At 41.7% G+C, this 15,413-nt stretch overlaps 1 protein-coding gene across 1 annotated transcript in view; it reads left to right on the top strand.

Annotated features, from left to right (window-relative positions):
• Positions 1-15,413, top strand: part of LOC123516608 (ras-related protein Rab-21-like) — a 39,989-nt gene that overhangs the window by 10,534 nt on the left and 14,042 nt on the right. Inside the window, exon 2 of the mRNA XM_045276159.1 lies at positions 2,850-3,017. Within this exon, the coding sequence (XP_045132094.1) occupies positions 2,850-3,017 (168 nt within the window). The remainder of the gene's footprint in view (positions 1-2,849; positions 3,018-15,413) is intronic.

Genomic DNA, 15,413 nt, shown 5'->3' on the forward strand with positions numbered 1-15,413 from the left:
CTATTATTATTATTATTATTATTATTATTATTATTATTATTATTATTATTATTATGATCATCATCATCATCATCATCATCATCATCATCATCATTACTATTATTATTATTATTATTATCATCATCATCATCATCATCATCATCATCATCATCATCATCATCATCTCAGCACCTTTTCAAGATATAGAACCAGGTAGTCAGTGACTAACAATAGCATGATTAAGCTGATATCAGTTAATTACAGAGATGAATGCTGCAGTCTAAAATTTGAGTCCATAATTGTGTCTCCAGATCTTGGACCCAGACTCTTCACCACAGCACTTCTGTAGAAAGCTTAGAATGAAAACTGTCAGAAATGCAAAATTGAAGCTACAATATAATAACTTATTATTTAGTGTGGTTGTTTGCTTGTTACTTTTTTTATGCAAAGGGGAAAGCCAGCCAAGAGCAACAAAAGATTGAAAAAAAGGCCCACTTGAAAAATGCCAGTTCCCTTAAAGAATGATATAGAATTATCCAAAAGTCAGAGACAAATGCCTTGAAACCTCCCTTTTAAAAGAAGTCAAGTCATAGGAAGGTGGAAATACAGAAGCAGTTCCAGAATTTACCAGAGAAATATATGAATGGTTGAGAGTACTGGTTAACTCTTGCATTAGAAAGTTGGACAGAATAGTGATGAGAGGAAGAAGAAAGCCTTGTGCTTTCTTATGCTTTGATTATTATTACTTAAATTATCACATATTTCTGGAGAACATTTGGCTCTGCCATAAAGAGATTAACACTCATGACTCATATTCAGTTGAAGTCCTCCGAGCACTGAGAACAATTCCAAGGTCAGACTTGTTAATTTTCTCCAAACAATGTCCAATTCCTTTAGAGAATAATTTTTCTATGGCTACAGAATTGTTGGCTGCATCATACATCAGATAAACATTTATCCAGAAAAGTAAGAAGTGGTGGGAAACATGGTTTGACATAACTGCTTGTTGTTGATGGTTAAAGTCTGTGGCCAGTTAGTTAGAGTTTGGTGTTGCTGGTGATAGCCTGTTCCATGACAGTTAGCATCTATGTTCTGGGATAGCAGCCATAGGTGCTTCTATCAAAAAATTTGATGCTTAAATAAGATTGGAATAAGTCCAGTGTAAGCAGTGGTAAATGAACTAATTCAACCATTAAAGTGACAGGCTGTGGGAAGCTGATAGATGATACTTTGGTGAGCTGCAGAAGTGGGGACAATATCTGTTTCTAACATTAGCTGCCAGGACTGGCAAGCCTTATGAGGAAGCAATATTTCTGTTCAGGAGGTACTGGATATTATGTTGTAGCTTTGATATTCAACCATTATATTGTTGAAAGTATTACCTGGCATGGAGGTAAGACCAACCATCATGTGGTGCAGTGCAGTCTATAACAGATGTGGAAATACTTCTGCAAAGTAAATTTTCATAAGAGTCTGCATTCACAGCTACATTGCAAAAACCACAAATCAACAATAATGAAAGTTGTAATAGGGGCTAGTATTGACTGCATTCTGAGAACATATCTGCTTACCAGATGTACAGTAGTTCTAGAAGTACAAGAAATTTTCAATTGTAACTTTGATGTACAGGCAACCCCCGCGAAGGGGTTATGTTCCTAAAAAAACATTCGTTAAGTGAATTTTCGTTAAGCGAACCAATTATAACAAGTTTGACCCCTGACTGAACTTCCATTGAGAGTAAAAAAAGCGAGAGTGCATCATAGTACAGTAAAAGATGAAAGTAAAAATTATGAAGTTAAACATTTAAGCAGTTTAATTTAAGACTAAGTCATTATAATGTACACTAATGTATGTATGTAAGTACCTTTATAATGTTGATGATCTTAAATTTATGAAGGGAGGTAGAGTGGAGCAGGAAATACACTAGCTGGCAACCTATGGAATGTAAACAAAGGGCACATCATTCTACCACATACAAAACTTATGTACCACATTTCCACAAGGCTTTCCATTTTATCCATTGCAAAGTCACGAGTTCAGGTGGTTCTTTTAGCTTGCAAGATATGATCTCACCAGCCTTCTTAATAGAGTCTGCTGACTTGAAAATAGTAGACAGTAGATGGAGTCAAGCGATGGTGAGAAGCAATGCTATTAGTTTACTCGCCTCATGTCTGTGAATAATATCCAGCTTCACTTTGAGAGTAAGAGACTTCCTGGTCTTCTTAGCAATGCTAGGCGACATTGCAGGGCGTTTTGGTGGCATGTAGAGTGAGGGAAGATGAGCTGCTGCTGATGCTGTTATTGTTTTGAACCAGGGGAGTGAATGGTGCGCATTTTTTCCACGAGAGGCGCTGGTGTATTCAAAAGCCTGTCGGCTTGTGTGATACGGCGGGGCTTTCAAACTTGGAAAAAATTACCTGGATAAAATTTCGTTAAAGCGAGTTTGGTGTTTGTTAAACGAGCAGATGGTAGTAAAAGGAAACCTTTGTTGTAGCGAAATTTTGTTGTGTGAACCTTCGTTAAGCGGGGCTTGCCTGTACTGGAAAGTCTGAATGTTTTCTTTTTCACTCTTTTCTTGAAAACTTTCGTGATCATTTTGCAGAGAATTTGGCAACCTTGATTATCTTGGGATTCAAAATGTTGGCAACAGGCAAAACCCACCAGGGTACCACTATAAATAAAATTACCTGTGCCACAAATTAGTGGAAGCTGAACAGTGCTTCCCACATATACTCTTCAAGTATGCCTACAGGTGCTATAGACCATAACATATAAAAAGAGAGAGAAAAAAAAAAGCTTAGGAATATTGGTCATATAGATATATACCCCTCATTCACACTTCAAAACTCATACACATGTGTGACCAACAGGCATCTTTCCTGACCAAGCGAGTGAATCTAAATGGGAAGCGGGTCAACCTGGCCATATGGGACACAGCTGGACAGGAGCGGTTCCATGCTCTAGGTCCAATCTACTACCGGGAGTCCCATGGTGCCATCCTGGTGTATGACATCACTGATGAGGATTCTTTTCAAAAGGTAAATCCATACTTCTTATTTATGTTGATTAAATGATAATATGTATAGGTAAACCTCAGAGAGGGATGATCAGAGATTAAATAGTACTATTTGTCAGATATTCAGAGGTATTTGCAAATGATAATTTAATAATCAAAGATTTGTTAGAATTAGTATAGCTATGCTTATCCTTGGAGTTCCCTGCGAGGGAGGGGACCATAAATGCACCAAGGTTGAACTGCTCTTCTGGTATTGACCCTAAATGTCTTGACATGCTCTTAACTTCTTCATTAATTTTTGCAACATTTGCAGTCTTTGATCTAATTTTCAATCTGTAGAACCTCTCCTCTACTAAACCTCATCTTTTCTTCATTGAAACATAGGTTTCAATTACAGTCTCATATCTGTATCTTGCCCTTTTCTCCAATGCATCTTCAAGATATCCCAAAAACGAAACAACCTTTGGTGTTTGACCTCTGCCAGATGGAGAGAGGGATCTGAGGAGGTATTATGCTTATTTTAATTGGAATGATTACTGCTTTCGTGTCGGACACCCATCTCTGTGTATTTAGCACATTACAGAGGTGATAGTGTCTGGCATGGAGGGATACATTCCTCATTCTTTTTCTCAATCTAAACCTTCCAAACATAAGTTTAGCACAACTTGTTCTCATGCTATACATGATAGAGAGGTTGTCCACAAAAGGTACTTGAGCGTTCCATCACCTGAATCTCATGTACTTTATATTTCTGCCCAAAATCATGCCAAGTCTGTATTCCAACTTGCCAAAACTCCTTCATTATTAGAAAATGTCAAAATCTTTTGAGATGCAACTCACCTCAAGAATTCTGGCATATGGCCAAAAACATCTCCAATAATATTATGTCTTCATTTTCCCCTCCTTTGTTTCATCCTGATGGCACCCCTAGTTTTAAAAGTTGAACTCACCTTTGCTAAAAACTCTACCTTGGATGATTCAGGGCTTGTTCCTCCCTGTCCTCACATTCACCTTACTATTTCATGCTACTAATTAAAATTCTTTACAGTTATGTTTTCCATGCTCTCACTGGCCTTATGGACCTGATTGGATCCCTTCTATTTCTCTAAAAAAAAAATGTGCTTCTGTGCTTGCACATTGCTGGTTAAACTCTTTCAACTCTATTCAGCAACCTCTATCTTTCCTTCTTCCCAGAAGTTCGCCTACAGCAAGCCCCCTGCATTTGGCGAATCTCAGGTTGGCGAAATTCACTTTTGGCAGTAGGGTGGCCACGGACCACCGAGTGCATGCTTGGCGATTTGAATTTAAACTTGGCGGTCCCCTGGCCACAGCATGGTGAACCACGCTGCTCCCCGGTGACGTCAGACCTCTCTCTAAACCTATCATAACGCAGTGTGAGAGTCCCCTTCAGCCATTTTGTGTGTGCTACCCTCTTCTGCTAGTGTAGGAACGAATTCTGGCAATTTACTGTGAACATGGCCACTACCAGCGCAACAGGTGGTACCGGTGGGGGTAAGGACAATGGTGGTGACAGCAAAGATGAAAATGGGCGAGGGAAACGGCTGGAAAAACAGGAGTACAGACGAGAAAAGCATCACAAATCGTACGGTGTGAGTGAAAAGGAGAAAATTATCAAGATGATAGAAAAAGGAATCAGAAGCTTTGTATCATGTCTTATTAACTGGTAGTTTGGCCAGACTAATTAATTCGCTAAGCACATTCATCCTGTTTCTAAAAGGGGTGACCATTCTAATCCCTAAGACTACCATCCTATTGCTTTAATCTCCTACTTATCTAAGGTTTGAATCTATCCTCAAAAAGAAGATTCTTAAACATCTGTCTCTTTACAATCATCTTTCTGATTGCCAGTATTGCTTCCATCAAGGGTGCTCTAATGGTGATCTGTCTTTCCTTACCGAGTCTTGGTTATCCTCTTTTAGAGATTTTTGTGAAACTTTTGCTGTTGCAAAAGACATATCAAAAGCTTTTGATTGAGACTGGCACAAAGCTTTTATCTCCAAACAACCCTCTATCCTTCTCTCTGCAACACTATCTCATTCTATTGCTGCTGTGGTAGATGGCCACTTTTCTTTTAAACCTATTAACACTGGTGTTCTTCAGAGTTCTGTCCTATCATCCACTCTCATTCTATTATTCATTAATGACCTTCTTAACCAAACTTCATGTCCTGTCCACTCCTACGCTGATGATACCACCCCACATTTTCCCAGTTTTCCACCATCTGGCTTTGACTCAATAGTCACTCTATAACTAAATTTATCTGTGCTGTTTATCTTTCCCCTAACTCCTCTGACTATAGTAAATTATTTGACTATTTAACTTCCAAAGTGGAGCACATTGTCTCTCTACCCTTTTGCGGAGATCTTAATCCTTGGAGATTTCAATGTTCACCACCAGCTTTGGCTTTCCTCTCCCTTCACTGACCATCCTGGTGAACTTGCCTTCAACTTTTGCTGTCATCCATGGCCTTGGAGACACCCCCAACATTCTTGATCTCTTCCTTACCTCTAATCCTTCTGCTTATGCTGTTACCCTATTATCTCCATTGGGCTCCTCTGACCACAATCTTATTTCTGTTTCTTGCCCTATCTCTCCTATTCCCCCAAAGCGGAGGTGCCTCTGGCGTTTTCCTCTACCAGTTGGGGTGACCTGAGGAGGCATTATGCTGATTTTCCCTGGAATGATTACTGTTTTCGTGTCAGAGACACTGTGTGCTAAACGCATAACAGAAGTGATAGTGTCTGGCATGGAGGCATACATTCCTCATTCTTTTTCTCAACCTAAACCTTCTAAACCTTGGTTTAACACAGGCTGTTCTTGTGCTATACATGATAGAGAGGTTTCCCACAAAAGGTACTTGAGCCTTCCATCTCCTGAATCTCATGCACTTTATATTTCTGCCCGGAATCATGCCAAGTCTGTTCTTCAACTTGCCAAACACTCTTTCATAAATAAAAAATGTCAAAATCTTTCAAAATCTAACTCCCCTCATGACTTCTGGCATCTGGCCAAAAACATCCCCAATAACTTTACCTCTTCATCTCTCCCTCCTTTATTTCATCCCGATGGCACCACTGCCATCTCATCTGTTTCTACAGCTGAACTCTTCTCTCAAACCTTTGCTAACAACTCCACCTTGAATGATTCTGGGCATGTTCCTCCCTCTCCTCCTCCTCCTCCTAACTATTTCATGTATTCAATCAAAATTCTTCGTAATGAAGTTTTCCATGCCCTCTCTGTCCTAACCCCTTGAAAGGCTAATGGACCTGATGGATCCCTCTTATTGTTCTCCAAAACTGTGCTTCCACCTTGCCTTGCCAAACTCTTGCAACTATGTCTATTGACTTCTACCTTTCCTTCTTGCTGGAAGTTTGCTTACATTCAGCCTGTTCCTAAAAAGAATGGCTGTTCTAATCCCTCAAACTGCCATCCTATAGCTTTAATCTGTTGCTTTTCTAAAGTTTTTTAATCTATCCTCAATAGGAAGATTCTTAAACATCTGTCACTTCACAATCTTCTAACTGATCGCCAGTATGGCTTCCGCCAAGGTCGCTCTACTGGTGATCTTCTGGTGTTCCTTACTGAGTCTTGGTCATCCTCTTTTAGAGATTTTGGTGAAACTTTGGCTGTCACTTCAGACAGTCTGGCACAAAGCTTTCATTTCAAAACTGCCTTCCTACGGTTTGTATCCTCTCAGCAACTGTATCTCAAGTTTCCTTTCTGACCATTATATTGTTGCTGTGGTAGACGACCACTGCTCTTCTAAATCTATTAACAATGGTGTTCCTCAGTGTTCTGTCCTGTCACCCACTCTCTTTCTAATATTCATAAATGTTCTTCTTAACCAAACTTCTTGCCTTATCCAGTCTTACGCTGATGATACGCTGATGATAAGCTGATGATACATCTTTCCACGTCCTTTCAGAGATGACCAACCCTTCAGGAAGTCATCAGTTCATGCAGGGATGCCACAGAACACCTGACTTTTGACCTTTCTAAGATTTCTGATTGGGGCAGAGAAAACTTAGAAGTTTTCAATGCCTCAAAAAAACTTAATTGTTTCATCTATCAACTCGACACAGCCTTCCAGTCAAGGTTGCTCTACTGGTGACCTTTTGGCTTTCCTTACTGAGTCTTGGTCATCCTCTTTTAGAGATTTCTGTGAAACTTTTGCTCTAGCATTAGACATATCAAAAGCTTTTGATAGAGTCATGCATAAAGCTTTGATTTCAAAACTGCCCTCCTACGGCTTCTATTCTTCTCTCTGCAACTTTATCTCAAGTTTTCTTTCTGACTGTTCTATTGCTGCTGTGGTAGATAGCCACTGTTCTTCTCCTAAATTTATTAATAGTGGAGTTCCTCAGGGTTCTGTCCTGTCACCCACTCTCTTTCTACGCTGCTGGTCAGAGCGGAAGACGTGAAAGGGACAACAACTTCCACGCTGACCAAATTTCATTCATCCCTTCTTAACTCCTAAACGTACGGCAGGATTCGCTGTATGTCGCTATCTTACAACTCTGCAGCTCTAATTGTCAAAGTAGATGATATGTTTCCTTAGTCAACATTCGTCTGTGGTTCGTGTGATTGCATTTGAATTTTCTTTCACCCTCCCTCACGGGCCCTTTTTGTGGATGTGTGAGCATACAATTGTGCCCTGTTACTACCTATTATGGGACTTAGGAAACTAATTAGTAAGGCCCAAATCTCAGTCACTTGTGCCTCAGTGAGGGAAAATAAGTCAAATCAAGAAACTGCCGCGAACACTGGCTAAGCTCTCAGAATTGTTCAACGTTGGACCAAAATTTATCGTGAGGGAGGAAGAGACGCTTCGCCACCACCTTACAAGCCTGAAGGGCATAAGCGCAGTGTGAGCCAGAGAAATCTAACATTATTCAAAGACAGCTTTAGGCCAACCCTCTCATACACAGCAAGGAACTTTAGACTAGGAACCCTCTGTTCTGGGTGGGGTGAGTGAAAGGAGTGTGTGGAGATATGTGAAAGGCGACATGGGATAACGGAGTTGCCACGCAGTTTCAAAACCTTGTTTCAGTCATGTTTACCATAAAAGTAGGCTTGCAGTTTGTGTCTCAGCACAAAGATTGGGACTTAGGTAAGTGTCGTAGGGTACGTTGGTCAGATGAGGTAAGCTTTCAAATTATAGACAACCAGAGAAACCGTGTGTACCGCAGACCCGGTAGTAACCATCACAATCCACGCTACACAACACACACATTAAAATCCAGATTCTTTGATGGTGTGGGGTTGTTTTTCTTACTATGGTCTTGAAAAATTAGTGTTTTTGCCTAAGAATGTTTGTATAAACCAAAATAACTACTTTGAGCTAATTCTAGATGAGTTAGATGAGTGTATGGAAAAGTGTAATGCTGATAGCTTCATGCAAGATGGTGCACCGTGCCATTCGGCAAAGTTAATTGTTGACTGGTTTGATTTCTGCAATGTCAGCTTTTTAAAACCTTGGCCCGCAAGTTCCCCAGACTTTAACCTTATGAAAAATCCCTGGGCGTACATAAAACTGAAGCTAAAGGAGAGAGATGCCTCCTCTCTCTCACGCCTCCAAGCCGCTATTCAGGACATATGGGACAATATTGACACTCAGTATCTCCCCCACCTGGGTGATTCACTTCCCAGGAGACTCAAAAGGTCAAGAAGGCACAAGGGCACCCTATCAATCACTAGTTTAGGTGAATACCCTCATTAAAACATATTTTCTGTGTCATTAATCTCCTTCTTAAGGTGTCACAGGTACCGCATCTTTCGCTCTGACCAGCAGTGTATTATTCATTAATAACTTTCTTAACCAAACTTCTTGCTTTATCCACTCCTACGTTGATGATACCACTCTACATCTTTCCACGTCCTTTCAGAGATGACCAACCCTTCAGGAAGTCAACAGGTCGCACAGGGACGCCACAGAACACCTAACTTCTGATCTTTCTAAGATTTCCCATTGGGGCAGAGAAAATCTATTAGTTTTCAATGCCGCAAAAACTCATTCCTCCATCTATCAATTTGACACAACCTTCCAGACAAGTATCCCCTCTTCTTCAATGACACTCAACTGTGTTCCTCTTCCACATTGAATATCCTCGGTCTGTCGATTACTCATAATCTTAACTGGAAACTTCACATCTCATCTCTTGCTAAAACAGTTTCTATGAAGTTAGGCGTTCTGAGGCATCTCTGCCAGTTTTTCTCGCCCCTCCAACTGTATAAGGGCCTTATCCGCCCCTGTATGGAATAATCTTCACATGTTTGGGGGTGTTCCAGTCACACAGTTTTACTAGATAGGGGAAATCAAAAGCTTTTTCATCTTATCAACTCCCTCCGCTGAGTAATTGTCTTCCACCTCTTTCTCACCGCCGAAATGTTGCATCTCTTTCTATCTTTTATCGCTATTTTCATGCTAACTGTTCTACTGACTGCATGCCTCCCCTCCTCCTACGGCCTCGCTGCACAAGGCTTTCTTCTTCCTCTCATCCCTATTCTATCCAATTCACTAATGCAAGAGTTAACCAGTACTCTAAGTCATTCATACCTTTCACTGGTAAACTCTGGAACTCCCTCTTCCATTTGTATTTCCGACTTGCTACAACTTGTCTTCTTTTAAGAGGGAAGTATAGAGGCATTTGCTCCCTAATTTTGACTGACGCTTTTCCTCTTTGTAGAGAGCCAGCACTCAAGTGGGCTTAAAAAAAAAGACAATTATCCCCTCTTCTTATCCGTCCTTGTGTAGAGTACTCGTCGCTTGTTTGGGGAGGGAGGGGTTCCACTCACACAGAGTTTTATTAGATAAGGTGGAATCAAAAGCGTTTCGTCTCATCAACTTCCCTCCTCTGACTGACTGTGTTCACCCTCTCTCTCACCGCCAAAATGTTGCATCTCTTTCTATCTTTTATCACTATTTTCATGCTAACTGCTCTACTTTACACTTTTTTTTTTTTATGACGATTTTCATGTATTTTCATTTCTGTAGGGGTGACTTTTGACGTGTTAGAACGCATTCCCTATTATTATATGTTATAATGGGTTTGGTATACGGTAATTTTGATTTACGGTAAGGTTTCCAGGAACGCATATGTACCGTATAACGAGGACTTACTGTATAGTCCCGATATACAAAGGAGGGAAAAGACTGAGCCCCACTAGTCAGTGACCAGTGTTACTGACTAGTGTTGTGGGAAATTCTGTGAAGTTGTAATTAAAAAAAATGATTAGAATATCTGGATAAGAATGAAATAGTAAGTAACTCATAATATGATTTTAGAAAAGGTAGATCTTGCATAAGAAATTTACCAAGCTTTTATACAAGAGTTATAGATGAAGTACAAGGGAGAGATGGATGGGTTGACATGGTGTATTTAGATATTAAAAAGGCTTTCAACAGAGTACCACACAGAAGACTCCTATGGAATACAGGGAAATATCTTAAACTGGATGAGAGACTACGTAACAGATAAGGAAATGAGACAATGATAAGAGACACCCCATTAAATTGGAGCATAGTGTTACGTTCACCGGTTAAATGGGCAAGATTGGCATCGGGGAGCCAGTGAACAATAACAATAAAAAAAAAAAACGCTGCAGGTTCAACTGGTGAGGATATGCTATTTAATAACCCAATAACAATGAAACTGACATACACATATAGATATAACATGAAACACATGAAACTGACATACACACACACATATATATATATATATATATATATATATATATATATATATATATATATATATATATATATATATATATATATATATATATAACAATGAAACTGACATACACATATAGATATAACATGAAACACATGAAACTGACATACACACATATATATATATATATATATATATATATATATATATATATATATATATATATAGAAATAAATACAACAATAAAGAACCCAACTTAATACCTAACAATAATACTAATCCTATATGGAGGCAATGTGGAAAAACGGGACGAGGGGAAGTGATACTTATGAGGTGTCGCAGTGGTGAAGTGCTGGGTGATGTGGATCCCACGGTAGTCCAAGTTCACTGGTTGAGGCCTTGACCTCAACTGACTTCCAGAAATCAGGGAGCTCGCTTAACACTTCCGCTTGAGTCAAATGGGGCCGCGTGAATCCAACTTCGGGACAGTAGCGGGGCTTCATGAGACGGTGACGTGGAGGGTTCATGAGACGGTGGCGTGGAAGGTTCATGAGACGGTGACGTGGAAGGAGAGGTGAAGAGGTGGCGAACGAGGTAGCAAGCGGAGGAGGTGAGGGTAGTGGAGTATGTTACGGGCGGGCCGTAACATTTCCTCCCCCCTAAGACCTCCGTAATGGGCTCATGAAGGAGGTGAGATGGGAGATCTTGATAAGGCGTCGGCGATGATGTTGTCCACCCCCTTGATATGGTGGACTTCCAAGTTGAAGGGTTGAGTTAACAAGGCCCACCTAAGAATGCGTTGGTTTCGGTTCTTCATGGCGTGAAGGAAGGCCAGAGGATTGTGATCGGTGAAGACCTTCGTAGTTTGAGGACCAGGATGAAGGTAGCACTCAAAACGTTGGAGCGCCAGGACGAGTGCCAGAGCCTCCTTCTCGATGGTGGAGTAGTTGAGTTGGTGTTTCTTCAGCTTGGCGGAGTGATAGGCGATGGGATGGAGGATGCCGCTTGTGGGGTCCGCTTGTAGGAGGACAGCACCCACTCCAACTCCACTCGCGTCCACTTGTAGATGGAAGGGGCGGGAGTGATCTGGCGTCCAGACCACTGGCTCCGAGGAGAGGAACGCCTTGAGATGTTGGAAGGCTTGGTCACAGGTCGGGGTCCAGTGGAAGGGGACGGAAGTGCTGATAAGGTCCGTCAGGGGCGGCCAGGGTGGAGAAGTTCCTACAGAATCGTCTGTAGAAACCAGCCATCCCCAAGAACCTCATGAGAGCTTTCCTGGTGGTAGGGACAGGGAAGCCAAGGATGGCCTCCACGTTGGCTCTCTTGGGGCGAACCTTGCCGTTCCCACCACATGCCCCAGGTAGACCACCATAGACTTCCTGAAGGTGGACTTGGCCAGGTTGATTGTAAGACCGGCTTCCTGCAACCGACCCATCAGCCTCCGGAGACGGGTCAGATGTGCCACCCAGTCGTCCGAAGTCACCACCAGGTCGTCCAGATAGGCAGATAGATGTTCCCTCCAAGTCCTGGGTGATGTAATTTATAGCCCTCTGGAAGGTGGCGGGAGCATTAGACAAGCCGAAGGCCATCACTGTGTATTGGTATAGCCCGAAGGGAGTGACGAAGGCGGATATTATTCGGGCCTCGTCCGTGAGGGGAATCTGGTAGTAACCTGTAAATAAATCTATGGTGGTTAAAAATTTGGCTACTCCTATGCTATCTATAAGGTCCTCTATCAAGGGCAATGGGTAGGAGTCTGGTACCGTCACTTTATTTAATTTCCTGTAGTCGGTGCAAAATTGACTACTACCATCTGGCTTAGATGTTAACAGGTAGGGAGAAGCTAGGTTCTGCAAGGTGATGACGGAGCAGATAGTTTACCTCTTTTTTCATCAAGTCTCTTTTAATGGGTGAAATGCGATAGGCTGGTTGTCTTATAGCTTGATGTCGTTAGATATTAATGTTATATTATGTTGAATAGTAGTACAAAGCCCTGGAAGGTCACCTGTGATTTCTGAAAAGTCTTGCAATAACTTTTTAAGATCAGACTGTTGTGAAGGTGTTAAGGAAAGAAAAACCTCATCAAGGTTGGACATGATTTGGCTGTTTGAGGGGCGTCCTTTAGGTGATGAGAAGAGGAATTCGATGTTGGACTCTTCCTCGGGGGGCACAGGACCAGACTCCTTCCCTACCAGACATACAGGTATAGTGCGAGACAAGTCACAAGTCGTCCTCTGGTTCTCTGGAGTTGGGAATCATTACGACAGTCAGGAGTGTGGACCACATAGTTTAATGGACTTAGTTTTTGAACCACAACATAAGGCCCCATGAATTTACTGTGAAGAGTATTGCCTGGAGTGGGGAGAAAAGTAAAACCTTGTCTCCTGGTTTGAAACGTCTCAGGACAGATTTGGGGAGAGAATTTTGTTGCATTTTTGTTTGAGATTTGAGGAAGTTTGATTTAGCAAAAGATCTGACTTCACTGATTTTATTCTTAAGGTTACTGATGTAGGCAGACACACTGGGGCTTGAAGGAGTATTTTGAGTAAACCATTGATCCTTTAATATTTTGAGAGGCCCCCTGATTTGTCTACCATAGAATAATTCAAAAGGGGAGTAACCTTAAGAATCTTGAGGAGATTCTCTTAAAGCGAAGAGAAGAAAGAGATACTTTCATCCCAGTCTCCTTGATGCTCCAAGCAATACTTCTTCATCATGGATTTTAATGTTTGGTGAAACCGCTCCAGACAGCCTTGGGATTGGGGTGGTAAGCCGAGGAGGTTACATGGTCGATGTTTAGCTCATTCACTATCTGTTGGAAAAAATTGCTAGTGAAATTGCTACCCTTGTCAGACTGAATTTGTTTTGGAATTCCTACCGAGGTGAAAAAATGTATTAGATGTTTTACAATGGTCTTTGATGTGATGTTCTTAAGAGGGAATGCTTCAGGGTACCTGGTAGTGGGATCCATGAGGGTTAACAAATACTGATTCCCTCGTTTGGTTTTGGGTAAGGGCCCTACGCAGTCTAGAACGATCTTTTCGAAGGGCTCCGTCTGAACTGGAATAGGCGTCAGAGGAGCTGGCACAAGGCGTTCGTTAGGCTTACCCACAATTTGACATATATGACATGTTTTTACATAGTGTGACACATCCTTTTTCATTCCTGGCCAAAAAAATGTTGAAGAGCCTTCTTGTAGGTTTTTTGGATGCCTAGATGACCTGACAATCCATCATGAGCTAGTTCTATAATGGCTGGTCTTACAGACAAGGGATGACAACTTGATGTGTTTCTGACCAGGTGTCTAGTTGTTTCAGTTCAGGAGGTCTGTAGGCACGCATCAGGACTCCTTCCTGATAATAAAAACAAGGCAATTTAGACATATCCTTTGTCTCACTGGCAACATGTCTGATCTTAGCCAAAGTGAGATCCTGTTCCTGAGCATTAATCAAATTCTCCTTTGAAATGATGTTATTGTACAAGTTGTCAGTAGAGGCAATCATTGGTGGAGGAGGTGGTGAAAGGGCAGGGACTTGGACTGAGACCTGGTGACTGCACACACTGGGAAGAAGTGAGGGATGTTTCGTCCAGGGTCTTAGTGGGACTTTCTGTTAAGGGAGAATCAAGAACAATTAAGTTTGGAACAGCCAAGTTACCCGCAAGATCATTACCCAGTACAAGATGTACCCCGGTACTGGCAGTTCACCAGGTTTAATGGCTACCTCAACCTCTCCTGAAATAAAGGAGCACTGTAAGTTAATGTTAGCCAAGGGATAGGAGAGCTGTGATTCGAGACCTGTAAGGATCACCTTCTCCCCAGTGAAAGCCTGTTTGATGTTAGGGATGACATCTTCCCTTAAGATGGATTGGGCAGCACCTGTATCACGCAGAACCTTGACATTTATTGCCTTGTCTTTACCATCAGTCAGGGACACTTTACCTTGATACATGTACGAGTCATAAAGTTCTAGAGGAGAGTTGACAGGGTTAGCTAGGGCCACTGGTTTCTTGTTCTCAAATGTGTTAGGTTTAGGGGCCACAAAAGAAAGTTGACGTTGAGAGGCCTTGCAATTTGGGTGTCTACATTTCTGGATCGTGTGTCCTGGTTTCTTACAGTATGTACACCAGGGGGAATTATATGCATTTGGCGAGAATCCGGTCGGCTTACCACCCGCGCCCCAAAACCTTCCCCAAAGGAGGACCTAACATTAGATAGTGAACCACGACCTCTACTACCCAGGGATCCCATCAACAAAGCAAAGGCATCAGCCACTTTAGCGGCAGACATAAGATCACTCTCTCCCGTTCTTCCACATGCCTCAGAATATTAAAGGGTAACTTGTTCTTCCATTCTTCCAGGACCATTAGATTGAGCAACTCCGAAAAGGTGGTAATGTTAAGGGCGGCTAACCATTTCTTAAATTGTCTTAGTTTCTCACTAGCAAATTCAACATAGGTGTGAGAGTCTGGTTTCACATACTTTCGGAACTGTTGTCTGTATCCATCAGAAGTGATAGAGTAGGCGTCTAGAATGTTACCTTTGATCTCTTCATATTCTACCTCATCACTAAGGCCGTTGTATACCCTATAAGCTTTTCCTACTAGCTTAGGGACAAGGAGAGACACCCACTGATCCTTGGGCCATTTATTCCTATTAGCAATGCTCTCAAAAGCGCGAAATGACCCGTCAACATCAGATTCATCAAAAGGGGAACTAGCGG

Source organism: Portunus trituberculatus, chromosome 41 (assembly GCF_017591435.1).
Source record: "Portunus trituberculatus isolate SZX2019 chromosome 41, ASM1759143v1, whole genome shotgun sequence".
In the NCBI taxonomy this organism is placed as follows: domain Eukaryota; kingdom Metazoa; phylum Arthropoda; class Malacostraca; order Decapoda; family Portunidae; genus Portunus; species Portunus trituberculatus.